This window comes from Juglans microcarpa x Juglans regia, chromosome 4D (assembly GCF_004785595.1).
Source record: "Juglans microcarpa x Juglans regia isolate MS1-56 chromosome 4D, Jm3101_v1.0, whole genome shotgun sequence".
In the NCBI taxonomy this organism is placed as follows: domain Eukaryota; kingdom Viridiplantae; phylum Streptophyta; class Magnoliopsida; order Fagales; family Juglandaceae; genus Juglans; species Juglans microcarpa x Juglans regia.
This window is the reverse complement of record NC_054600.1, coordinates 29,386,786-29,412,487: the sequence shown is the minus strand read 5'-3', so window position 1 is coordinate 29,412,487 and position 25,702 is coordinate 29,386,786. Positions and strand designations below refer to the sequence as shown.

The 25,702-nt window shown below is 37.0% G+C and overlaps 4 protein-coding genes across 13 annotated transcripts; 2 read left to right on the top strand and 2 right to left on the bottom strand.

The window, feature by feature from the left end:
• The first annotated feature begins 1,664 nt into the window (after nt 1–1,664).
• On the top strand, nt 1,665–3,979 carry LOC121259345 (purine permease 3). Its single transcript, XM_041160898.1, has 2 exons — nt 1,665–2,474; nt 3,628–3,979. The coding sequence occupies exons 1-2, from the start codon at nt 1,725–1,727 to the stop codon at nt 3,967–3,969; spliced, it is 1,092 nt and encodes a 363-aa protein (XP_041016832.1). The 5' UTR covers nt 1,665–1,724; the 3' UTR covers nt 3,970–3,979.
• Nucleotides 3,980–4,994: 1,015 nt separating this feature from the next.
• Nucleotides 4,995–19,308, bottom strand: LOC121259343 (chaperone protein dnaJ 1, mitochondrial). 10 transcript variants are annotated; one of them, XR_005939570.1, is made up of 20 exons: nt 19,038–19,308; nt 18,868–18,943; nt 18,592–18,681; nt 18,399–18,490; nt 17,175–17,258; nt 17,004–17,042; nt 16,668–16,778; nt 16,551–16,592; nt 16,355–16,442; nt 15,797–15,861; nt 15,583–15,645; nt 15,415–15,487; nt 14,543–14,631; nt 11,617–11,688; nt 10,854–10,910; nt 10,047–10,095; nt 9,816–9,885; nt 8,660–8,749; nt 7,771–7,936; nt 4,995–5,151 (listed from the first exon to the last, which is right to left on the bottom strand). XR_005939570.1 is itself a non-coding variant. In XM_041160893.1 (19 exons), exons 1-19 carry the CDS (start codon nt 19,062–19,064, stop codon nt 7,945–7,947), a joined length of 1,305 nt encoding a protein of 434 aa, XP_041016827.1. In that variant the 5' UTR covers nt 19,065–19,308; the 3' UTR covers nt 7,634–7,944. The 10 variants fall into 10 exon arrangements, 7 of the variants coding, with proteins under 7 accessions (XP_041016827.1, XP_041016825.1, XP_041016826.1 ...); XR_005939569.1 differs by having other exon boundaries at nt 4,995–5,146; XR_005939571.1 differs by lacking the exon at nt 4,995–5,151 and adding an exon at nt 5,892–6,473.
• A 123-nt stretch (nt 19,309–19,431) lies between these two features.
• Nucleotides 19,432–22,145, top strand: LOC121259342 (pentatricopeptide repeat-containing protein At5g27460). Its single transcript, XM_041160890.1, has 3 exons — nt 19,432–19,593; nt 19,675–19,921; nt 20,178–22,145. Exons 1-3 carry the CDS (start codon nt 19,559–19,561, stop codon nt 21,414–21,416), a joined length of 1,521 nt encoding a protein of 506 aa, XP_041016824.1. The 5' UTR covers nt 19,432–19,558; the 3' UTR covers nt 21,417–22,145.
• Nucleotides 22,146–22,413: 268 nt separating this feature from the next.
• LOC121260280 (glutathione transferase GST 23-like) lies at nt 22,414–24,165 on the bottom strand. The gene is made up of 3 exons (XM_041162105.1): nt 23,969–24,165; nt 23,166–23,490; nt 22,414–22,942 (listed from the first exon to the last, which is right to left on the bottom strand). The coding sequence occupies exons 1-3, from the start codon at nt 24,163–24,165 to the stop codon at nt 22,586–22,588; spliced, it is 879 nt and encodes a 292-aa protein (XP_041018039.1). The 3' UTR covers nt 22,414–22,585.
• Nucleotides 24,166–25,702: the final 1,537 nt, after the last annotated feature.

The following is a 25,702-nucleotide window of genomic DNA, read 5'->3' as shown; positions in this document are numbered from 1 at the left end:
ATCATGGGTACGTAATATTTATAACATTTTAAGAAAATCAAAACCGGGTCCCTCTAGGCCCCATATATAGCCTCTGATCAAGTAGTAGTACTGTATCAAAACAATATGTAATTTGGGACTGTCAGATTCTAAAAAATAAATGATTAGTTTCGATATATATATATATATATATATACAAGATTAAATATTTATACATATTTGGATCCAATTAAATGATATATACCAATTTCATTCAAATAGTTATTATCCTATATATATATATATATAGCTATATATTATTATATAGATCAAGTAGTCACTGATGAAAGTAATCGACAATAATAAACCTGTCTACCGTCTGATCACCTAAAAGACCAAGAAGAAGATATAGATATATATAACAATGCACTAGCGTCTGACCCTTTTAAAATTCAGAATACCCATTAATTAATATACACATGACGTACATGATGACCCATTAATATATACATGATATATATATATATATATTGATATATTCAAAGAAATGTGTTTTTTTTTTTTAAGGTAATTAAGAAATGTGTTGATATATATGAATACACACGCGGAATATTAAATGAAGATCAGAATTACTGATGAATGATTCCATGGCTAATTAATGATCAGAATACGAGAATTAAGAATAATTGCTAGCTATATACTCCTAAATTCTCTGCGTCGGAAAAGGTCATTAAATCGCCGCCCGTTTTTAGTTGTTTCTGATCATGATGATGATCTAGTCCCGTGCAGACGTGGGAACTTAATTTGTTTCTCGATCGTAGACTTTTTTCCTAGGATGCAGCACGATCAACTAATAATATCCCGAGACGAGACCATCATGAGTACGATTCTATGTGGGATATATAACAAGACCCATGCAATTATAAGTAGCTAGGAAAAATAACACTAGTGGAATGCATGGATCTATCTTTCTATAAATGTCAGTCTTTAGCTCAGTACCACTACAAATGATCATAGTACGTTCCACATACGTCGATCTATCCTCTTTGAATGCATGCATGTGCGGAGTACTGTTTATGCCTTTTTTAATCCGGTATCTTAGTTTGGATGACTACTCATGAATTAAAGATGGGTGAGATTTTATATGGTTAATTTGCCACTGTGGCTTACGTCTGTCAATATATGGGTTTGGGAGTAAAACTTGCTATAAATGAGGTTTAATTAATAGAGTACTCAAGTTTCTGTTACTAGTACTCTATGTTAGTATGTTACAGCGGAAGAATAAGAGAACAAATGCTTTTTTCTTTGTCGAGGGTTTGTGCATTTTCAGAATTAGTCAGGACGTTGTTCTGGACACCTAGTGTCAACAAAAAATAAAAAAATAAAAAATAAAAAAAATTAAATTAATGAATGTGAAGTCTCTAAATCCTTTTTTGTCTTGTATTTATTGTGTTTCTCCAATCTCATCAGCCTTGTTCTTATTTCAACGAAGCGAAAGAGAGTGCTTAATTTTTATATTATTAATTTGATCCTATCTAAAAAATTTAATACCAACATTAATATGATCATTTTCATGAATGTAAATAAATAAAAAAGTTTATATTATAATTTATTTAATATTTCAGCCATATGTATTTGACTAGTAATAACCTCCACCCGATCGAGACATATATACATCGACAGATGCTATCCAGCTTGCTTTTCTCGTCCCAATTATTTATCTATGACTGTGAGTCGCACACAGTACTGACCCATACACGAGAAAGATGGAGGGAGCGAAGGAGGGGCAATTTTACGATTCCATGGAGCCCAAGGATCAAGGTAAACCCGCCATGAAGAAACTTCTTCTCATACTCAACTGCATCCTATTATCCATAGGCAACTGCGGCGGCCCACTGATAATGCGTCTTTATTTCATCCATGGAGGCAAGCGAGTGTGGCTCTCGAGCTGGCTCGAAACCGGTGGCTTTCCGATCATCCTCCTTCCCCTCGCGTTCGTATACTTCCAACGCCGCGCCACCAAAGGGTCGGGAACCGAGCACTTCTTCATGAAGCCACCTCTGTTCCTTGCCGCCGCCTTCATAGGAATCATCACCGGCTTGGACGACTACCTCTATGCCTACGGAGTGGCACGCCTTCCCGTTTCGACCTCCGCTCTGATAATCGCCAGTCAGCTCGCTTTCACAGCGGGCTTCGCTTTTCTTCTGGTGAAGCAGAAGTTCACCTCGTACTCGATCAACGCGGTGTTTTTGCTGACCGTTGGAGCGGCGGTCTTGGCTTTGCACACGAGTAATGACCGTCCGAAAGGCGAATCGAATAAGGAGTATCTTGCAGGGTTTTTAATGACGCTGGGAGCAGCGGCGCTGTATGGGTTTCTGCTGCCGTTGGTGGAGCTGACGTATAAGAAAACGAAGCAGGAGATGACATATTCGCTGGTGATGGAGATTCAGATGGTGATGTCTTTCTTTGCCACTCTTTTCTGCACAGTAGGGATGCTGATCAACAACGACTTCAAGGTACGTACGTATGTACATATATAGCTTCTCGCCGGCGAAATTACAGTCGGAAATGACTGAAAATACGATATATCTAATTCCCTTGTTAATTAATTGAGTCAGAAATTGGGTTTGCAGTAAGTCCCAAATTAATTGCTACATATTCATCAGCCAATAATCCTTCTTAATTGTGTCAGAAATTATGTTTGCAGTACATGTCCCAATTAATTGCTACATATTCAATGATTCATCATCAGCCAATAATGAAAGATCACTGCATGCTGCATGCTCTGATGTTCGGGGATGAATTTAGGGGCCGTCGCCGCCATTTTCTTTTTTTTTTTTTTTTTTTTGGAAAGAAAAATCCTCTTTTCCTCGGTTCCGAAATTATAAAAATATTATTCTTAACCTCCTAAAAAAATTAAAATAAACTCTTTGGACTTTGAGTACCCAAAAGTATATGGTAATCTTTTCTTTCTTAGAAAAAAAATTCAGTTACTTGTGTTAAAATTCAAAATATAATATGGTAAACTCTTAGGTTTATGTTAAAATTCAAAATCCAACCCCAAATCTTATAAAAAAAAAAAAGTTAATATATCTATATATAGACAAAGTTACTTATCATGACCTTATTAATCATTATCTTCTCATTATCGCATGATAAGATATATATTAAATGTTTTTTTGACATGTATAAATAATAATAAGAGGATAAATAAATTAATGATAAGTACCATTACTTGCAAACAAATTTACATAATATATGAGAATGTTTATTACTACAAACGTGTGTCATATGTCTCTAAGTTGATAAGTTTATTTATAACATTTTAGTATGTTGAAACTTTTGTATTAGATATATAAAAGTACTACTACAACATAATAACTTTTGATGTTAAATTATAATTTTTCTTCAAATACGTACAAGATACTTCAGATTATATACGTTTTTTGTTCATGTATTTATGTAAGCATGAAGTTATAAGATTATGATAATTATTCCGGTCGAGGTGTACATCATGTTTTGTAAACCAGAGATTTCCTATTTATAATGGATTAAGCCATGCACGGGAGGGAGCATGAGTACTCGAAAATTAGCAACTTAATTGATTTAATTTAGCAAGGTGGAAAAAACACTAGATGATGATGAAGTATCTTATTTGATTTGTTGTAGGCAATACCGAGAGAGGCAAAGGCATTCGGACTCGGGGAAACGAAGTACTATGTGGTGATGGTTTGGAGTGCAATTATTTGGCAGACATTCTTCTTGGGAGCAATAGGAGTAATCTTTTGTGCCTCGTCTTTACTCTCCGGTGTTATAATTGCTGTTCTACTCCCTGTGACAGAGATCCTAGCAGTCCTTTTCTACCAAGAGAAATTTCAAGCTGAAAAAGGAGTTGCTTTGGTGCTTTCTCTTTGGGGATTTGCTTCATTCTTTTATGGAGAGATGAAACACAGCAAGAAAAAGAAGAAGCAAACCCCAGAAGCAGAGATGTCTAAAATTCCTGGTCCATGATTACCCTCCGCACCCCCCAAAAAAAAAAACAAAATGTTGTTACATATCTATCTTAATTTTCCCTGGTGGGGTACATGATTTAATATTAAAGTTTGAATATAAGCAAGGCGGTGGCCGGCTTATTCAAATAGGATAATTTCATTTGCCAAAGCTAGCTAGCTCTATATATATATATATATATATATATATATTTTTGGCTTTCATGCAGAAACCTTAAGAAGGCGACGTTCAATATGTCCTATATATATGTTTTTATCTCTTCAGAATAGTAGTCAATGTATATCGATAGCATGATTAAGAAATATAATTTAGTTTTTAATATTGCCTCCCTGTTCAAATAGATGCGTCAAAATATTACTATTAAGAGCACTAATTAATTTTGTTTTGGTTTTTGTCCATTTGTTTTCTGTTCTAGAAGCTGCTCCCACTACTTTTGATATAGTTATAAGCAGTCATTTTCCTCCTTTGTCGTCGGTTCCTTCTTTGTCCCGCCCGCCCCATTATGTATCCTAAGTGCTGCGGGAGAAGATCAGTCGAAAGAGCCATCTTTTACGGAAAGGACAAAAGGCAAACGGTAAACGATAAGAAGAAAACTGCAGACCTTTTATACAAGAAAAGTAAATAAATCGTATATACATATGTATGAAAAAGATGCTATGCTCCTTCCCAATTATCATTATTTATCATTCGTGACACGGTATCAAATAATTGATAAATAAATAAAAATTAAAAACTAATTATGTAATAATTTAATATCATATTAAAAAATAGTAAAATGATAATAATTAGAATGCCAATGAATAACACATTTATATATATGTGTGCGCGCTGAATGCTCGATTGGAGGCCCAAGCCACATCTAAGCTTATGCTTCAAAAAAACTAGTCAATGATACAATTAGAGCACTATTAAAACCATTATAAAAAAAAATTAAAAAAAAAAAAAAAAAAAACAAGAACTTTTTATTCTCAGGTAATGCGAAATCTCATACACCACCTATCTCCATCATTTATATATAAGTCACTATAGGATATCACAATCTCTCTCCTTTAAATTCCCGACGTCCTCGTTGGGCTAATTCATCGTAGGTGGCATGGCTCAAGTCCCACATTTATGGTTGGGATAAACTCTGATACCATTTGTGATGTCCCAAAGGAGGCACAAGCCACATCTAGGCCTATACTACAAAAGGTCAATGATACAATTAGAGTCTCATTAAAACTATTATAAAGAACAAAAATTTTTCCTCTCCAAACAATGTGAGATTTCATATACCACCTATCTTTATGAGTTTTTTAGTCAACATAGGGTGTCACATATCTATTGTACACAACTACTTTTCCAACATTGCCTATTTAAAGGTAAATAAATACATAAATAAAACGAGTGTTTCATACTAGTGTTACCAAGTATTGAAAAATGATCAACTTACAACTTTTTTATAATTATTTTATAACTCTATATAAATTGAAAATATTTCGGTATATAATTGCATTGCTTAATTATAAAATGGGTTGTAAAATAATTATTAAAAAAATTATAAATGTATCATTATTTATCATCCAAATAATGGTTTTTTTTTTTTTTTTGGTGGAGCGGGGTTGGTAATGCCAAAGATTGTCAGCAGATCCTTGGCAGGGGAAAATCTGTGATCCAAAGCAACCAACAAATACAAGTCCATAGCAATACAAAACAATCATGCACAACCATCATACATTCACTCACAAATTCGAAGTTGATATCAGTATTGTGCAGAAAGAATCAACAATGTGCATATCGAGGAAAATACAGTGTACAGAGAGTACAACTTACAATATAAGGCTAATAACTGCAGTAGTCACCCTAATAGTAAAGGAAAGCAAGGTATGATGAAATCACACTCCAAAAACTTGCCTAGTTATAGGACAGGCATAACGAGAAAAATAGTTACTGGTGGACCCAATATTGGCAGCAGCATAATTTAAAGAGCACCATTGAAGTTGAGAACCTAGGTCAATGATAAGTCATTCTTTAAGGAACGACTAGTAAGGAACTGTGATATATAAGGAAGGGAATTTTGATGAACAAACAAAAAAAGCAACCATCTTAAAAATCCAGAAGCATAGTCGAGCGGCTTAAACAATTTACCAAGGCATTGTCAATCTCCCCACATTAACTAGCCACGGTTTGTCTTAAATGCCATTTGAGCCACCTTTCATGTACAAAAAGTAGTTCACACATTTGGCAAAGAAGAACTTATGCTTCTCCAGAAGGGCTGAGAGATACTTCCAGAGCTTCTAAAAATGGCTTGTCCATCTATAGCATAAAAAAGAGACACCAGTCTCCAATTAATGAGACGACCTGGAAATCCCCTATATATCAAACCAACTTGGACTTCCAAAAACCAGCACTTCTAACCGGTAGTACCCTTAACAAAAATTTGCCTAAAGGCATATTGCTGAAAGCAGGTTCTTAATTCAAGATTAGAAGCCATTATGTTGCACGCCAATGCTCGTCTCACTTAGCTGAAAATAACTGAAAAGTACCATCAAGGCTGATAGTAATAGGGCTGTACAGACACCGATGGGACCAACTGTCACCGATGCGGACTGGCCGCCAGAGTTTGGAATAGGCCAAAACCGGTCTGCTGGCAGTATAAATTTAATGAAACCGACGCCAGCCAGTTCAATCCCAGTTTGAACCAAACCCAAACAGCCAAACCAACCGATTATATATATTATATATATCTCTTATGTAAAACGTTTACATAAAAAAATTAAAATGAAACGATGTTGTTTGGTTTAATACACCAAACGGCGTCATTTGGTTTTAGGGTTTAATACCCTCACTCCCCCCCCCCCCCCCTCCCTCCCCTCTCCTTCTTCTTCTCCCTCACGCCGTTTGGCTTTAGGGTTCTCAAACTCTCTCTCACCTCTCACGTACAGTCGTTGCCGCTGCGAGTCTCTCCTCTCTCATGCCGTGCAACCTCTCCCTCCAACAACTGACGGCATCCATCTCGCCCTCTCTCTCACAGAGCGTAGCTCTCATCCGTTAGGCGTTAACCTCTCCTCCCTCCCTTTCCCTCTCCTCTGTCACTCATCTCGCTTGAGCTCTCTCATCTCACCGCCCATGGAAAAATCTGGGACTTCAAGTGGTTTATTGTATTGAGTTAATGGTTTTGTAACTTTATTTTGTGGATTTGTTGGTGTCTGGTGAATCGGTGGTGATGGAAAACCGAGCTTGTCCATTTTTTGTGTCTGGTGATGGAAAACCGATTCCCAAACCACCGAACCAATCGGTACCGACCGTCAGGTTCCGGCTGGTTCTCTTTCTCCCTATCGGCCTGTTTCAGTCGGGAATAGTACATTTACTCCTTGTCAGTGTGGTTTCGGTTTTGGACCAAAACTGCACCAATACCTTCGGTTTTCAGCCCCAGATAGTAAGGTCTCAAAGTCCAAGGTTCAATAATCCTTTTTTTCATGCCAACCACTAAATCTTTTATTCACACCAACTTAGAGAGAGAGAGAGAGAGAGAGAGAGAGGAATGTTGAAAAATGCCGTTCCAAGGCAAAAAAAAAAAGTCACATTAGTCAAAGTTAAGCTTCAGGATTGAGCTATGAAAAGGGAGACTTTTCAATAGATAAGAAAACTAGTGTATTTGAAAAGGAAGACCACAAAATAACTATAGATGAGCTTTATTATTATAAAAGATAACTCGTTCTATACAACAATATAATGAGCATACAAGGATTGGATTAAAACCAAAAATATGCCAATGAATTGAGAACGGGAACAAAAGTTGTGTAGTGAATGATTGTGTACCTTCAATCAACAAAACTCCAAAAGGATAACGCCAGATACATCCATCAAATCATCTTGAATCAGCATTCAGCCCATGATTTTCTTCAGGAATAGAAGGATCAACATGATTAGAGATAGTTCGAGCATAAACCTACGACCCGTTATACGCTCAAGAATTTGCTGCCACCTGTAAGTTCAACCAGTAGATAGCTGCTGATAAAGCCTGTTATCCATTTCAGGATCCTCATTACATTCAGAAGAGTGACAAAAGGAACCGACAATCTCCACTCAGGCATGCACCCAACTGATCTTTGGTACCAAGTAATGATAATTAATTTCTGAATGCAATCTAATTGCTTCCAAGTCTATCATACTACATATAACTTTCTACTATGCAGCAATATAGCCCATCTTTTGAAGAGACAATGTTCATTTTCACAAACGACACCCATTGAACTGTGTGTTTTTCATCACAGAATCACAAGTCAAACTATAAAACTATAACATGTATTGGTGGTGCAAATTTCTCATTTTTCTGTTATTTTTTTTTCTTTTGGATGCCAAAGATCTAGACCTAACACCCCACATCTTTACAACCTAAGAAACAGTATATGTGCACGAGACATTGTGTTTTCCTAAGTACCATTGATGTCAAACAATTATTCATGCATTGGTTCATCACTGACAACTGGTTCAAAATTGTCATCCCCTATGACACAAAGCAGTATAAGATGGGAGCATCTTAAAATTTGCAGTAAGCAATGCAAGATACCCACAATCGTGGTTAATGCATACAATAATATTACACCTAGACTTAGTTTACAAAAGAAAATTTACACTTGGGTACCAGAGTTCACAAGAAGGAATAGCATCTAACCACCACATGGGTAACTACAAATAAAACACTCACCAATTTCCTTCAGTAGAGTTACTGTTTGCATAACTTATCTCCTCCTGTGCAAATTCTTCAAGTATGGCACGTTGGCGTTCATTTAGAACACTAAGAAATAGAAAATGAAACAGCACAAAAGTGAGTTGATATAGCTCACCTTCAAAAGAAATCACAGGAAAGAGAATAAATAAGTTTGACAATAAATTTCTCTTAATTATGGAATTGTGAATGTGAAGAAAAACAAATCAGCCATTGCAAAGGGTTCAGTATGTGACAGTCCTCCAATTGGGCGATAATATTCATAAAGACATTAAGAAGCTCAAGTGATAAGCATCCGGCTTGCATGACATTGGTAAACTCCAATGGAACCAAATCATTGAAAGCATATGATCCAATGGCTCAGATGGGAACCTAGACTAAACAAGATTAAAAATAACGAAGAGAAGGGTAGAAGGCGTGACAAAAGAAAACACAGTACCCCTCATACAATCAGCCGCATAATAATAATCTCCTTTCTTTTTCCATTTTTCTTTATTCAGAACAAATGGCACCTCAAAGCTAATAACATTCACAAGTGAATCAAAGTAGAGGCAATATTCAAGGGGAAGACAGGTAGAAACAAGAAGCTCATTCTGGTTGAACTTGGTACTTATTTGGCAATCCCGACCTTAGTCACCTTAAACATATTAGCTCAAGATTGAGCAGATAGCAGCTCGATTGTGGCTTAGAAATTTGTCGATGCCCATTTTCACACCTCTTCAAATTATTAAGAATAAGAAACTGATAACAGTAGAAGATGACAAATCCTATCTGTGTTAAGAATCTTTTTTCCAGGAGACATCTCTGTTGCAACTAAGAGATTATTTTCTTAAAAAGGCAGTTGGAACTTATTCTCGTAGGATCACTTCAACTGTGAGATTTATGTCAACTGTATTCTTAGCAGGTCCCCGGATCACCAAAAGGATTAAATTTGCTCATTAAGTTTAATTTTCCAAGACAGAGTTGCAAAAACACCATGATAGATCAGTCACCCTGATCACCAAAAACACCATTGTCATCTGTGGGTAAGAGCACTGGCATAAATCACTACCAACAGTATAACTGTAGAGAAAACCAAAAAGACGATCTAATAATTTAGCTAAACTTGTAACACATGTAAGAGTAAGAAGCCTACGTGGGGAAGTTAACACGGAAGCGCACATACTGATCTCCATGGCTTACAAGAAAACCATGCTTTGGCAGTCCTGCACTAACTTAACAGTATAAGCATATTTGGAGGAGAAACAAATACCAAGGGAAACTTAAGACAGGTGATAGTGAAAAGGCCATTATTACAGTATAAGCATACTTTTTTTGGGGGGTGGGAGGGGAGGGGGGTTGGGGAAGAAGAAGAATATTGGTATACCTTTGCCTCTTAGTACCAGAAGTTGTCCTGGCTGAACTGCTTTTGGTATCTGAGAAGGCCGTTATTTCAGTGCATGAAAAGTCAGTGTCAGACCGAGCAAGGAGATTGTGTGCACCACCAAATGCGACATGGAATCTTTTTTATATGAAAAAATATTATTTTGTGCGACTAAAAGTCTGAACTTACTGAAGCATTGACCTCCAACAACATATCAGAGTCTTAAGGTGGCAAATATAAAAGTTCCAGTATAAACCAGAAGGACTATCTTCCTTCTGTGTATTTTTGCTTTGGGTGGAATTGAGAAGTGGAGATTCCAGTGTTTTGTCTACATCCGGTTCCTCAAACCTCACTATAACTTATCATGAGCACGCTTGAGCAAAACTTTCCCCACCACTTAGCCAGAATCAGAGTTCTTTTTATCCGACCACATTTTCCCTTCAAGGACAGTCAGTGACTGAAAGGAGAAAATACATATTTCTTATGAACTCTCTACATTTTTTTTCCGGCTTTTGAAACTATAACACCAGAGATTCTGGTGTTGTGTCTACATTTGGTTCCTCAAACTCGTTGCCAGGATCAAGATCACATGATATCAGATTCATGAACATGCTTAAGCTAAAGGTTTGACTGGGCATGGGCATGCCTTCACTGTGTTTCTTTAAAAATACAACTTAAGCCATGTCTTGGCAGATACAATTGCTCATTACTAGCATATCAAAAGCCAACCGGATTCATTGGAAAATAGAAAGGAAAGTGACATTATGGTAACAAGAAAAAAAATAAGAATACACAAGATAGAAGTATTACTTTAACTTGCACCTTCCCGGATAAAGTTTGAACATCAACTGTGCCACCAAGAATAGCCTGTAAAAAGTTCAAACTTAAAATTTGAAGACTGCGCTACTTTTTTGTGCATGATTATATAACATCATGCAAATAAGTTGTTAATAGATTGTGAAGTTCGTATTTTTAAATGCCAAGTTTAGAGGGCAAATCAAGTCTTCAATAACCCTACCCCTCAAACACCTGAATAGACTTTTTTTATAAGAATTTATTAACCCACATAATTAGGTATAGCCCAAGTACACAGGAAGTATACAAGAGAAACACCTGAATAGATTAAGGCTAAACTATATTTGTAGCCCCTGAAGCATAGAGTAGGTTCGATTTAGTCTCTAAATTTTACAAATTCTTCATCCCTGAAGTTTTAAAATTTGAATATATTTAAATCGGTTCCATAAAATTGATGATGCCATCACAAAATTGATGATGTGGTAAACTTTGAAACAAGCCACCCCTTCAAATTTCATGATGGATGGTCATTAATTTGGATGGAACCTCTAGATTGCTAATAATTAAGACGTTCAAGGATGAAATCATTTTAAAATTTAGGGGCCAAATTGGAATTTCTCCTATACTTCAAGGATTGAAAGCATTAGTCATAACAACTAATAAATAAATAAAGACCACAACACTAGTGCAAAATCTTGAAAGTTTCAAAAGAGCATTTCTTGTAAACCACAGACCACATAAGTGTGACAAACTACTCAAGTAAAGATTCATTTCTCACTTGCGTAAAGCTAATATTAGAATCCACATAAATGTCTGCACCATCTCTAGTGAAGACAGGATCTTCAGCAACCTAATTTACCAAAACAACAGAAAGTTCAGAAGGAAGCATCCCAAAGCAGCAAATCATGGTTACTTCTACTATAGACACAAGCCATGTAACAAAGAAGCCTTCTTTTAACCATTTCAAGTAAATTCATATTTTATGCTTTTAGATATAGATGTATACAGCCATTCCAAGGAAGCAAGTTTTGAAAAGAAAAGCTATTGCACATCGAAGATAGCCACCACTTATGAGATTAGAGTGTAATATATAATATAACTCTTTTAATTTAATAAATAAGGCAGTTTTGTTCAAAGCACAAAAGGGTGCAACCCATGCACCCAAGAACACAATAAGTATGAAATAAGAAATAACCTACTATTTTCCTGGAGTAGCATCTGTTATCCCAATGCAAGGAGGCTTCAGTTGCAGAACATTTGCCAATTTCAAAATCAGCATGCCCCAATTGAATGTAAATTTTATAAAAGCAGCCCAAGATTAAGGAATCAAGATGTTCTCTATGTTCTTCAACAAGTTGTATTCTTTCAGATGGAGAAGCAGAGGTGATGATATAATATGTTGGATCCAGTCTAAAAGACGTAAATTTGATGTTAAATCCTATTTCAATGTGCTCATTCCTTCAATTGGCTCTTCATTTCCTTGGAAGTGTATTTGGAGAAACAATGCACCTTCAAAGGTTGCTTTTTTTGTTTGGTTGGAAACACTAGGGAAGATCCTAACCACTGATAATCTGAAAAAGAGGCACATTGCTGTACATGTGTAAGTAACATGGGGAAAGCATTGATCACCTTTTGATACATTGTGAGTTGCTAAGGAGTTATGGGCAGCAATATTCAGTACTTTTGGGATTGAGTGGGTTATGCCCAACGAGTGGAATTGTTGGCATGTTGGCAGAATACCTTTGGAGACCATAGAAATTCATGTGTTTGGAAGATGGCCCCTCTATGCTTAATGTGGTGTATTTGGGAAGAAGGCAAAGCTCAAACTTTTGGAGGCCAAGAAAGGATGGGTCTGAGTAAATAGCTATTAACTTCAACACCCTCTATATTTGTATGGCTGCTCACCACAACTTTGTATCTCTCAGTTTTTAAGACATCAAAGACTTCTGCTCTTTTTCTTCTTGTTAGTTGGGTGTTTCCTTTGTATACACCCTATGAAAAGACTTCTTCAACCCCTTAACGCTTTTAATAAATGCATTAATAACTATTTTTTTTTAAAACCCAACTAAGGTGAAGATGAATTGAAAGAACATATTGTACGCAGCAGTCCTCCAAACATAAGAGAAACAGAAATTTTAATTTGAACACGAGAGGAATTTTCATGAAATGTAGAAAACTAGAGAAACAGAAGCTATTGTACACAGTCCTCCAAACATTAAGAGAATTGAACATAATGAATTTTAATCTGAACACCCTCTCGCAATCTTCAAAGGTCCTAGCATTATGTTTCTACCAAATATACTTCTGCATCCAACACAAAAGAAGTATCACCTACACTTCTAAATTGCTAAGACTACCGAGTGGATTTCCCCAACAAGCCATCAAATCTCCCACCTGCTGGGCAGACCAACTCAATCAAAAAAGTAAAGAATATTAATACCCATAACTTCATAGCCACCTTGAAATGCAGTAGAAGATGATCTATACTTTTTCCGTCATGCTTACACGTGCAAAACCATTCTATCACAACATTTCCCCTCCTCAAGTTATCCACCAACAGAGGAGTGGTCGCTGTTTCGACAATAGCGAACGCTTGGTGGATGGGATTAGGGCTTTCTTTTTTCATTCTTTATTGCTTTGGGCTATGGTTATTGTAATGGATGGGTTTAGTCCCAATGACTTCCGTGCTGTTTTTCAGCTTTAGCTTGTAATTAGGTATTTTCTCTTGTATACTTCCAGTGTACTTGGGCTATATGCCTAATTACATGGTCTCAATATATTTCTTACTTATCAAAAAAAAAAGTTATCCACCATCAGAATCTTCCCTCAGACAGTCATCCAAACAAAAAATGCTTCTCTCAACAGCACCTTATTCTCCAAATATTCTTCTAAGGGAAGGAAAGAGCAACTTGGGGGAAGAGAGCAGAGTGGAAAGACTTGAGCTCGAAAGCCCATCTTTTGGAAGGGATCCAACATTTTAGCATCACCATCTCCTCCCAACCTAAAAGAGTGAAAATGAAGAGATCAACTCCACCTCCCAATCATGCTCTGATCTAATCAAAGTAAAATTCCACTGGATTTATCATCAGAGATATGCAAATGTTCAGCTATCAACGTCTCCTTACACCAAGAGATGCTAAACAATGACGGGAAAGCTATTGTTAAAAGCTAATCCCCACGACACACATTGTGCTCGAATATGATCTTAGATCCATCACCCACCTTTAATCTAACACAAGTGAAATCCCCCACCCCCTCCTAATATTTATCCACACCCCAATCCTAAAGGGCACACTAACCTCATTTGAAGAGCATCCTCATTGCATACTACCATATTTGACTTCAACCACCAATCTCCACAAAGCTACTCTCTCTCCATGGCATAATGCCATAACCACAAACTCAAAATATTGGGCTTATATGATATGATAGATTGTTAGGATACCCAACTGGAAAAGTAGAGCAGGATTCATGAGTTTTTTATCCTTTTCCCCTCTCTTTTTCAAACAAAATTTATATGCTGCCTCCCACCACTGCCACAACCTAGAAACTTTAATGAACCTTCGCTAATTTAGCATCATAGAAATTGATAAAAAAAAATTGAAATCACATAAGGTTTTTATAAAATTGAAATCATAACTGTTTTTTTTATTAGTACATGTAATAACTAAAACTTTAAATATAAAATTTAAGTAAAACTCTGCCTTTATTTTAATAAATAAGCTGCCAGCTTGACTTCCTCTTCCTCCACTACCAGCTCCTGGTATACGAATGGTATCTCCAGCGTCCACACCTAAGACATTTTGAAAAAATAGTGCCGTTATAGATAAACAGATGGAAATCTACCAATAAGATATGTATGCAGCAGTTCCTAGTCACTAGACATACATTACATGAACAAAAACTATGTTTTTTAGTAAGGACTTTTTATGTTTTTCTCTTCTTGTCACCCTGAAAGTACTTCAAATACAGTTTCAAACCAAACTCCTATATGGTCCACAGTCATATCGCTTATCAATTTTTCAAAATTTGCATTATGTACACCTTGCATTCATGTCGAACACAGAATCAATCCCTGGTCATAAAGGAAATTCAATCGTGTAATACTAAATAACATATAATTAAAACAAAATTGCACCAAAAACCATGTATCCTCTTGAAATGATTATCCCAATTACATCAGCATGTAGAGTGTAGACGTCAGGAAAATGCGTTGGGCCAACCTCATAAAAATAAATGTTTCTGATTATTACTTAATGACATAATATATTACTATCTCTTCGCAACCTCTTCTTCTCTCTTCCACATTTTGTCTTGTACGAATTAGACATAGGATTCACCACGCCCCTATGCCAACTCAGCTACTTCTTTAGGCGATTTCATAAAACATAACCTATTTGCAATCCCCCCCCCCCCCCCCCCCCCCCCCCCCCCCCCCCCCCCCCCCCCCCCCCCTTCTTCCTTCCCTCCCTGCCATTTGTTTGGTAAGAATTAGACTGAAGGATTCACCACACTCCTATGCCAACTCAGCTACATCTTTATGTGATTTCATGCAAGAGAAAAGTCTTGGAACAACCTGCTGGAATTGTAACTTTAACCTCCTTAACACCTTCAACTACCCCTGATCCTTTACATGACATACAGTAGTCCTGTTCCAGATAAATAGAAAAGGCAATATTATATCGTTTGCTTATATCAAGAAAATAAATCTTGACAAAGTTATTCAGTGAAGTTCACACCAGACCTTAATAATTTGGCCAGACCCTTTACAAGTGCCACACCTTGATGTAAATGGAGGAATTGTAACCTGGTTGATTATGTATTTTCGATTAGAAATGAAAGAAATATTAAAACTAATAACCCACTACAAGAATAGGCAAATGAAATTATCCAACATGAGTCCTTTCAGAATGATCTATCAACTAACAATCATCAGTGCAGATCTTCAAAGCACTTACTCTCCCTATGCCTCCACAAGTTGGACAAACTTTTATCTCGGCATCAAGTGGATAGCCACGCCCATCTGCATCATGAGATAGACAAAAGGACAAAGAAAAGCAATAATTTATACCAGGAAAATTATAAGAGCAAAGCCTGCTTTACTTTAAATATGTCAATTAAACAAATCAGGCAATTTACATATTCAACTGTTCATAACTGGCAAAAAGTCTTATAATAAAAATAGGCAATAGTTAGCTTTTCATTAATAACCAAAGATGATGGTGGTATTGACCAAAATAAAGCTAATATGATAGTTTGACTTAGGTTGAGCCCATTACGCCCGACATGGCGAATGTATTCCAAGAGTTTTCTTTCTCACTCTCTTGATGTGCTTCCTCTACTGCTATTAGAAGAAAAGGATGTAACCCCAACTAGTTGGATGGCCAAAGCCATGGCAAGTGCAAAGGAGTTCCTAGATTAGCAGCACATAAAAAGACTAAATTGTACAGTTATAAAAGGCGCATTTTCTGCAAGGGTCACACAATATGATGCAAAGAAAATATGAGTTTACTCACGGCAAAAATCACAGGGCACAAATGCATCAAAGGACAGATTTTTTGTGCATCCTTTTGCAGCTTCAGAAAAGGAGAGTGACAACTCAACCTAACAAATTTCAAACAGATTAAAACAACCATGTTTCACCAAGGTAATATGGGAGACTATTCTTATATAGTTATATAACAATTGGAACCGAAGGCAAAACAAGTTCACCTGGATATCAGACGCAAAACGATCAGTCTCATGTTCAAAGATCTGAAGGCATAAAAAAGACTGTAAGTATATTCCTGGCAATAGACTGCATTAATTTTGAAGTTTATGAAAAACTACCTCGGAAAATATTTTATGGAATGAATCAGAGAAATGAGTTCGGTAAGCATATCTAAACCCATCTGCACCACCACCAGCATATTCTACATTTTCTGAACCTTGGGTGTGCTTCTTTATTAGAAATTAAGAGAGATGAATCTGGTTAGATTGAGAAGCTTAAATGGGAGACAAATACTTTGAAATGCAGGAATGTGAAATATTCAAAACTCAAATTAGCACAAACCACTGGATGGATGCCAGATGATGAATGCATAACCCAGATAATAACCACAAAAACTAACAATAGACATCAAATACCATAATAATCTAAAAGATACGAAAGAAGTAAGCCATTACCCTGTCATATTGTGCCCTCTTTTCAGGATCTTGTAAAGTCTGAGATTCACCACAACCAAACGGTGAACGAGATTACCAACTATATGAAAAACTAAGGCAATTTAAAATCCATTAAAATTTTGATACTTTCAATAATAGCGTAGAATGGGCCGCCCAAACACCACTACAAACCTCGTAGGCTTCTCTAATCTCTTGAAATTTCCTCTTGGCAGAAGGGTTATTCTTATTTGCATCCGGATGGTACTTCTTTGCAAGCTGCATAGTAGAATGAAAATCAGCAACTTGAACAGAGGATGATACCATGATTGTTACAAGCAGGTGCATTAGCCAAAACATCAATGGCTTATACAATGACCTAAAATGTGTGTTAAAAATTAAAATTCAGTCTGCCAAATATCAAACTTGTATTAATACCTGTCAGGGTACAACCTAGTGGTCAAAGGAAGGGTTTGGTATAAGTTGTAGGCTCAAATATCCTAGGTTTGATTCTACACCAGAAATTCTCCTGGATTACCTTTTGCACGGTTTTAGTGGGTGGAGTCGTGTCTCCGGGGATTCCTTGGAGAGGTCCCATGTCATCAAAAAGAAAGTATTAGTCACATTCATACTACTAAAGAACCCATGTCATCTTCCTTAAATCTCCCACGAGCTAAACTACAAAAACAAAATGTATCCCATGGTTATTCCACTAATATGCCCCAATATTTCTTCCTACCATTACCATAAGTTCTGATGAGAAACTAATCCAAAAACTACACAGACCTGCACTTTGTTAACCCTTCATTAAAAACAACAGACCTAATTAACGCTATTGTACCATGTAGGAAGTTAACGCTAAGACGTCTAAAACTCTTGCAAGAATAAATTGGTCCAAATTTGACCCTGGTGACAAATGTTCCAAGATTACAAGGTTGATCTCACTTTTACTCCCCCCTATGGAGGATAATACATTCTATAGGCCAACATCTAACAACTAAATTTCACACTATCTTCGTTGCAAGTGCCATTCTATTCTTTTTTTAACCACAGCACACTGTTCTATAATCTAACGAGCCAGATATCAGGCAGTAACCACCTCACAACACAAGCAACAGTTGTTAATTTAGCATCGCATAGCACATAGATGCAAACAATACCTTAATTATCTCAACAGCATTTTTTTTAGAGGCATCTCAACAGAATTTTTTGTATATGAACAGAGTAATCAAGATCAAACAAAGGCAGCTACAATGATAGGTAAAGATAGGAACATGAAAAAATAAATTAGCTTCTTGACGTGATTTGTGTGAAGGCCCAATTTTGACACACAATATAGCTGATATACACATTGCAAATAACATAAATTAATTGAAAATTATAAGACATGGCATTTCATGAATTCAAAAATGCCCGTACCGAATGGAATGCTTTTTTAATTTCATCTCGACTAGCATTTTCAGGAACACCAAGAATTTCATAGTAGTTTCGTTCAGCCGAAGAAGGAAATCCTGGAAATAAGGGGTAACAAAGGAATAAATAAAACGGCTCCGATCGGTTAAAAAAGTTTCACGGGATAAAATCATTAAGAGAAGGAGAAGGAATGGAAAACCTGTGGCATGAATATAACGAATTCCCAACGGCAGCCTCGCAGTTGCATAATCAACAGGTCTCCCAGAAAGAAAACCAAATCTGTGCAAAGCTGATTGAAAAACGCATAAACCAAAGATATTATTAATTAGACGTACAAGGAAGCGTAACCTGGCAATAAGAAGTACGACACTGAGACAACAACAAAAAAAACCCCAAAAACGCAAGAGGCCAAGAGCAAAGCTCATCACAGAGGATTTTTGTAAGCAAGGCTTATGTTGGCGACGAAGAGAAATACCTTGTGGGCGCAATTCAGAGAACCTTCCAAGGAAGTCTTGATCCTTAGCCGCAGATGCGAGCAAATGCCGCCGATACTTCAAAATAAATTCACCGAATTAAATACCGACAATGGCAGAGGTAACAACGTCTAATTGAATAAAGAGATTTTCAGTTGTACGGACTATTTACCAGTCTTAACCAACTGAATCTTCCCATTTGAAGATGAAATTACCACCGAGATTGTGATTTAAGAGTCAAAGTTTTCGAGTAATCGTCTTTGATTAAACCTGTAAAATATGAGAGAAAAGCTCGTTGTATTTCAGCGCAAGAAAAAAGAATAATCGGAGAGCTGACGACCGACGGTAAGGAATTGATTCGTCGGTTCCACACAGTGGACCCAGAAATCCTTGGTCCTGGGGTTTAGGGTTTTATGTAACGGTTGCGTACTGAAGCTTAAAACGGTGCCATTTCCCTCTTTGTCCTTTTATATGAGGGTAATTTACAAAATAAACCCTTCCATTTCACCTAATGTTCTGGACTAATTTATGTCGTTGAAGAGATCCTGACCGTCAAATTCTTCAGACCCACACAAACGGAAGGCCCAGATCCCGTGCCACACACGACGGCTCGACTATACTCTGTACATAGTACTCCACGAAAACTCACGGGAAGGAGAGCACCGGTGAAAAGTCTGAAACAGCTGGCTTTCTATGGCGGACCGCTCGCTCTTCGCCAGTCTTAAACGGTAAGACCAACCAGTTCGTATCTCTCTCTATTTCTCTCCCTGAAATATCTTTTCAGTTCTGAAAAACTGTATTGAACGCAGCATCAAACATCAATTGGGAGCAACAATTCAGTGGAGAGCGATATGCTCCCGCTCATCGCCGCTTGCACGATATGCCAGCGGCAAGGGCGACCTTAAGAGCGATATTTTGAAACTGAAACCCCCCAGAGGGAACGCCACCTCCTTGCTTCAAAATCATTTGGACCAGGGCCATAAGCTCTCGCTCTCGGAACTTCGACGCATCACCAGACAACTCCTGAAATATAAGCGCTATCACCACGCCCTTCAGGTCCCAGCTTCCTCTTAACACTGACTTCTTAAACTTTTTTGTTGTCCTTATTTTAATCAATTCTGCCCTTACGTCTTGGTTATATATTATCAGTCAATAAAAAAATCGAATTGATTTGGTTTTTGTTTCAAAATTAATTCCATAATGTTTCAATTCCAAGTATAGGTGGTGATGAATTCACTAATAATGATGATGGTTATTGTTTTCCATAGGTAGTTCTTGGCATAATATAGATGGTGTTTGTTTAATACTACAGATCTTGACATGGATAGAAACACAGAACAGTTTCCGAGTTTCACCGGCCGATCATGCTGTAAAAGTGGATTTAATCATCAAAGTGCATGGTCTAAGAGAGGCTGAAGACTATTTTACACGTTTAACTGATACTGCTTCACGGAAAGCTTCCTGTCTCCCTCTTCTTCATGGTTATGTCAAAGAGAGGGACACTGAAAAGGCAGAGCTTCTAATGGTGAAGCTGAATAAATTGGGGCTCATTGTGAGCCCTCGTGCTTTCAATGAAATGATGAAATTGTATATGGCCACATCTCAAGGAAAGAAAGTGCCCCTTGTGATCCAGCAAATGAAGTGGAACAATATACCTCGAAATGTTCTGTCCTACAACCTTTGGATGGTTGCGTGTGGTGAGGTATCGGGGGTCTCTTCGGCGGAAATGGTTTACGAAGAAATAGTGAATGATAAGACCGTACAAGTAGGATGGAGCACCCTTTCTACTTTAGCTAATGTTTACATAAAAGCAGGGCTTTTTGACAAAGCTATTTTGGTCCTCAAGAATGCTGAAAAGAAGCTATCTACATGTAACCGCCTTGGTTATTTCTTCCTCATTACACTGTATGCCTCTTTGAACAATAAGGAGGGAGTTTTGAGGTTGTGGGAAGGTAGTAAGGCAGTAGGTGGGAGAATCACATGCGCCAATTATATGTGTGTACTATCATGTATGGTAAAGCTGGGCGATCTTGTAGGGGCCGAAAGAATTTTTGTGGAATGGGAATCTAGTTGCCAGAGTTATGACATTAGAGTCTCCAATGTTCTTCTAGGTGCTTACGTACGGAGTGGAAAGATAGACAAAGCTGAGTCATTACATCTCCGCACATTGGAGAGAGGCGGACGTCCAAATTATAAGACATGGGAGATACTCACAGAGGGATGGGTGAAAAGCCAAAACATGGAAAAAGCCATTAAGGCCGTGAAGAAAGGGTTTGCCATGTTGAAGCATTGTGATTGGAGGCCATCACACGATATTCTAATGGCCATGGTAGAACATTTTGAGGAGCATGGAAATCTTGAAGATGCCAATTGGTTCATTAGGCTTATCCATCGTTTTGGTCTTGCGAGTTTACCTTCTTATAAATCATTGCTCAGAATGCACCTTTGTGCTAGGAGACATGCTTCTGACATCCTTAAAATGATGGAAAAGGACAAAATTGAGATGGATGATGAGACTTATGCCCTTGTTCAAGCATTAAATGTGAAGTAAAATCCTTTTTATGGATCAAGTCCTAAAGGCTTCTTGGAAAGATGCGGGATGTAGTTTCTTCTTTTTGAGGGAACAGATTTGGGCCAGATTTCAGGCCTCCCCGGCAACATTACATGCTAGCTCAGTTGGTGGAGCTGTTGTAGCGAGTTTTTGACTTTGGCTTCCCCTTTTAGCGATAGTTGCCAAATGCTCTTGTAGTTCGGCCTGCCTTGCCTTCTTTTGAAGCAGCAATATCCCAGCCACTAATAACGGCTTGGCTCTTTGTTCGACCAGAATTAATATAATAAGACTAGTTGGGACTGTTTCTGGACTGAAAAGCTTTTCTCTTTTGGGATCGAAGATACAAGGGAGGAAGACTTGATGCGGAAAAGACATACAGCTGAAGATTCACTGGAAGAGGAAAGTATAACAGCTTATGAATGACATGCGAGGTCCCTTTATTTGCTGAGATTTGTTCTTTATTGTCTAGGTGAAGTAAATGTGTTTGATGCTGAAGGTCATTTAGAGTGCCCTGGTTATATGTGCAACAAAATTCGTGTAGATGTTGGAAGACAGATGCTACCTTGGCACTTTTTCTAGGGGAGAATCTGACAATCAACAGAAAATACATTTGAACTACTAGTTTTATATATTGCCTGTGGTCATTTTGTTGTATTTCAGCGTTGCATTTGTTGTTACAAGACATACAAGATATTATTGCCAAGTAATTTTAAAAATCTTATTCATCAAGTTTTGCCACTCGTGCATGCGTGATACTGAGATCAAGATTACACATTGTTGCATGCGATCTACCGACAATCATTCAGAGGCCATATGCAGGGACCGACCTTTAAAGCTTGTGCTCAGACATTTTTAGAGAAATAATATATAAGAGTGCACGCAGATAGAAAGATTTCAAGTTGATGCAGCAGTCAAAATTTGTGAAGGCCCTTGATGTGCTCTAGCAATTTATCTTGAGGTGGCATGCATTCCTTAATAATAGGTCTCTACATCAGACTATTTCCAAGTAATTTTGCAAATTTGTCATCAAGTTTTGCAACACGTTTACATGCATATGATACTGAGATCAAGATTACACATTATTGCATGCATGGGATCTACGGAAAATCATTCAGACGCCATATGATAAGTAATATCTAAGAATAATTGTGCTCAAAGATAGAAAGACTTCAAGTTGATGCAGAAGTCAAAATTTTGTGAAAGCCCTTGTTGTGCTCTAGCAATTTGTCCAGAGGTGGCATGCATTCCTTGACAACAGGAACCTCAAGAAAATCTTTGAACCAAGCACTGAGTACAGGCATGGTCTCTGCATCAATCAAGTTTATGCCCACGATTTCCCCAGTCATTTGAGCCCAACATCCAAGCCAACCGGCAGCAATATCCAGAAACCCTATTGTTTCACCTCCAAAGAAATGCTTCCCCTCGAGACCACTTTCTAGTGCCTTGAAAATCTCCCGAACTTCTTTTGCAGCTCTCTCTTGTTCCTCCCCCTTTGTGGTGAACACAGTCATGAGTGTTGGCACGCACTGAAAGAGCAGATTCACTAACGTTTTGGAGTTTGAAACATGAATTTTATATCATATGCACAAAAGTGGGATATAATATCATATGCAAAAAAGCCTAGAAAATTGAATTTTGCCGATACTGAGAGGTAGTTTATTTTAATGCGAGCATCAAAATTTCTTTTGCCTATTTCGTTTTATAAATGCATGAACATATTTGTGGCGGTGGAATAGCATCTCCTCTTACCTTGTCATCGGTGAATTTAGCCCATAGCCGTGCTTTGGCCCTTTCGTACGGATGTTGTGGAAGCAGAGGATTTTGTTTCCAAACCTCATCGATATATTCAATGATTACAAGTGACTCTGCCAAAGGTTTACCATGATGAACAAGGACTGGAATCTTTTTATGAACAGGGTTGTACTGCAAGAGCAAGGGACTCTTGTTTGAGAGATCCTCTTCCACGTACTGGTACTCAATCCCTTTCAGCTTCAAAGCCCACTTTACTCTAATGGTACAAGGGCTCCCCCAAAACCCGAGCAACGTCAGAGTCTTGAGCCATCCTTTATTTTTTAAATTTCAACAGTTCCTTCCACTTATTTATGCTTTGTTTCTCAATATCAGATTTATCAACCAACCAAGCTGGCTGGTGGCGTTTTGAAACATCATGGTAGTAAAATTTGACCGGCAACCAACAGACCCACCTGTTTGGACTCTAGGAGGATCGGAAACAGTGACTTGGCACGTCCAAACCAATCACTCTCTTTAGTTGTCCCGTCTTGTCTCATCATCTCATTATTACAATTTTTTCAAATTTATATATAAAAGATAATAAATAATTCAACTTTTTAAAATTTTAAAATAATAATAATATTATAATTGTGAAGGACAAAATACTCAGTCTGCTGAAGATTAGACCCAACTCACCAAGCCACACTAGAGAACAAAATAGAGAAGAAGGGAGTAGAAGACAAGAGTGACTATAGGTGCAAATGAGGGTGTCAAAAGGGAGTGGAAATGGAAAGGATGCTCAGACACGCCAAGTGTCAAACCTGACCTTTGCTGACAGACACGCAAAGGGACCAGTCACCTCTTGGCAGGCAGACACGCGCAATAGAGAGTCAGATAAAAGCAAAGGACCAGAGACCAAGGGGCATATCTTCTTCTTCTTCTTCAACCTCTCGAGGAAAACATCTTCTCCAGCGGGAAGAGCTCCAGTTCCTTTATACAGTGAGTAATGAGAGACCATAAAATTGTAAACAAATATATCATAATAGATTTTTCCTCCTCAAACGCCCGTAGACATAGGCAACATGTTGAACCACGTAAATTTATGTGTTATATTCTCTTATTTTCTCTACACTTGTTTTACATTCACCGTCATGAACGTACACATCGATATTGTACTGTCGCATTGGAACACTGTTCGAAGCTCCAAATAACACTGATCAATGCCCAAGTCGACCAGTGGGCCGAAAATGACTCTTTCTCTTCTTCTGGTTTGTTGTGCGATTTTTTCTGCATCAACATTAATAATGTTTTATTTAATTTTTATATCAAATCATCTGATCTCAACTCACTATTTAAAAAGCACCTAAATAATCGTCCAACCAATCATCGACCAAGTGGGAACAACTTTTTTATAAAATAAGCCGGAAGAAAAGTCTGAAATGCATGTGACTCTTCTTTCAGTCCAATCTGTGAAAGTAATTATCAGATAGTGACTTATACACGGAAGATTATGGCCACACGATGATTTTCCAAATCCACTCGCTACAACTTTCCGTGATTTTTTTCCCCAGTCTAAAGATACCTCCGATTCAACAATAAACATCCTAGTTTAATGACGAGCCTCCGGAGTCCAAAAAAGTTGCACCCCAGAATCCAGATGGAAAATTATGTCTAAGATCAGCAATTAAGTAAGTCTAAATGTTAAACTGAGTTGAGTTAAATTGAATTGTTGAGATGATAAAATATTATTAGAATATTATTTTTTATTATTATTATTATTTTAAGATTTGAAAAAGTTGAATTGTTTATTATATTTTGTATTGGAATTTGAAAAAGTTGTAATGATGAGTTGAGATAAGTTGAGATGTATTTACTTTCCAAACAAAGCCTAACAGTCCCCAAATGCGCATCACTTTCTTTAGGAACAGAATTTGTGGTTTCTTCTCCGACTAATTTTAGCCTGGTAATATATACAGTTATTGAATGTGCACTCTCTGTATGATATTTTTAAAAAGAAGTGAATGTCACTATTAAAATAATAATTTTTTTATATAAATTTTAAATTTATCTAATTTAAAAAAAATATATACAAAATGACTACACAATCAAAGACTGCAAATATGAACTCTTTTAAAAAATTCCATCACGAATTGAATCCTGGGAAAACACAAAGTTATGTTATTATCTACTTCACATGACAATAAAAATAGGATAGTGATAGAGTTAGTACCTTATTACTATCAATTTACTATTTACATGTATTTGAAATTTTTTTATTTTTTTTATTATTTTCTTTTAAGTAATTTTTTAACATCTTTAATCATTAAGAAAAAATTAAAAAAATATATATAATTTTATTAATAGTCACTTTCTTAACCATTAAATAAAATAAAAAAATTAAAAAATAAAGTTAAATACAAAATAATAATAAATAAATAATAAAAAAATAATAATCCTATCATTTCTCATAAAAATAACCGATTAGCATTAATAGTCAATTTCGACAATAACGAGGATATTGACAGCACTAACATGGTCGCCGCCGATGATGGACC

Bases quoted from the DNA above. Each gene is read 5' to 3' on its own strand.
- LOC121259345 (XM_041160898.1), top strand. From the start codon at position 1,725: ATGGAGGGAGCGAAGGAGGGGCAATTTTACGATTCCATGGAGCCCAAG. The intron at 2,475-3,627 runs GTACGTACGTAT...GATTTGTTGTAG, and splicing joins TGATCAACAACGACTTCAAG to GCAATACCGAGAGAGGCAAA.
- LOC121259343 (XM_041160891.1), bottom strand. From the start codon at position 19,064: ATGGGAAGATTCAGTTGGTTAAGACTG. The intron at 8,750-9,815 runs GTAGGCTTCTTA...TCTATTTCTTAG, and splicing joins TTCCGTGTTAACTTCCCCAC to TGTTCTAAATGAACGCCAAC. The intron at 7,937-8,659 runs GTGAGTGTTTTA...TTGAACTTACAG, and splicing joins AACTCTACTGAAGGAAATTG to GTGGCAGCAAATTCTTGAGC.
- LOC121259342 (XM_041160890.1), top strand. From the start codon at position 19,559: ATGGCGGACCGCTCGCTCTTCGCCAGTCTTAAACG. The intron at 19,594-19,674 runs GTAAGACCAACC...TATTGAACGCAG, and splicing joins CTCTTCGCCAGTCTTAAACG to CATCAAACATCAATTGGGAG. The intron at 19,922-20,177 runs GTCCCAGCTTCC...TTAATACTACAG, and splicing joins GCTATCACCACGCCCTTCAG to ATCTTGACATGGATAGAAAC.
- LOC121260280 (XM_041162105.1), bottom strand. From the start codon at position 24,165: ATGGTCTCTCATTACTCACTGTATAAAGGAACTGGAGCTCTTCCCGCT. The intron at 23,491-23,968 runs GTTTGACACTTG...CTGTTGAAATTT, and splicing joins TGTCTGTCAGCAAAGGTCAG to AAAAAATAAAGGATGGCTCA. The intron at 22,943-23,165 runs GTAAGAGGAGAT...CTGCTCTTTCAG, and splicing joins CTAAATTCACCGATGACAAG to TGCGTGCCAACACTCATGAC.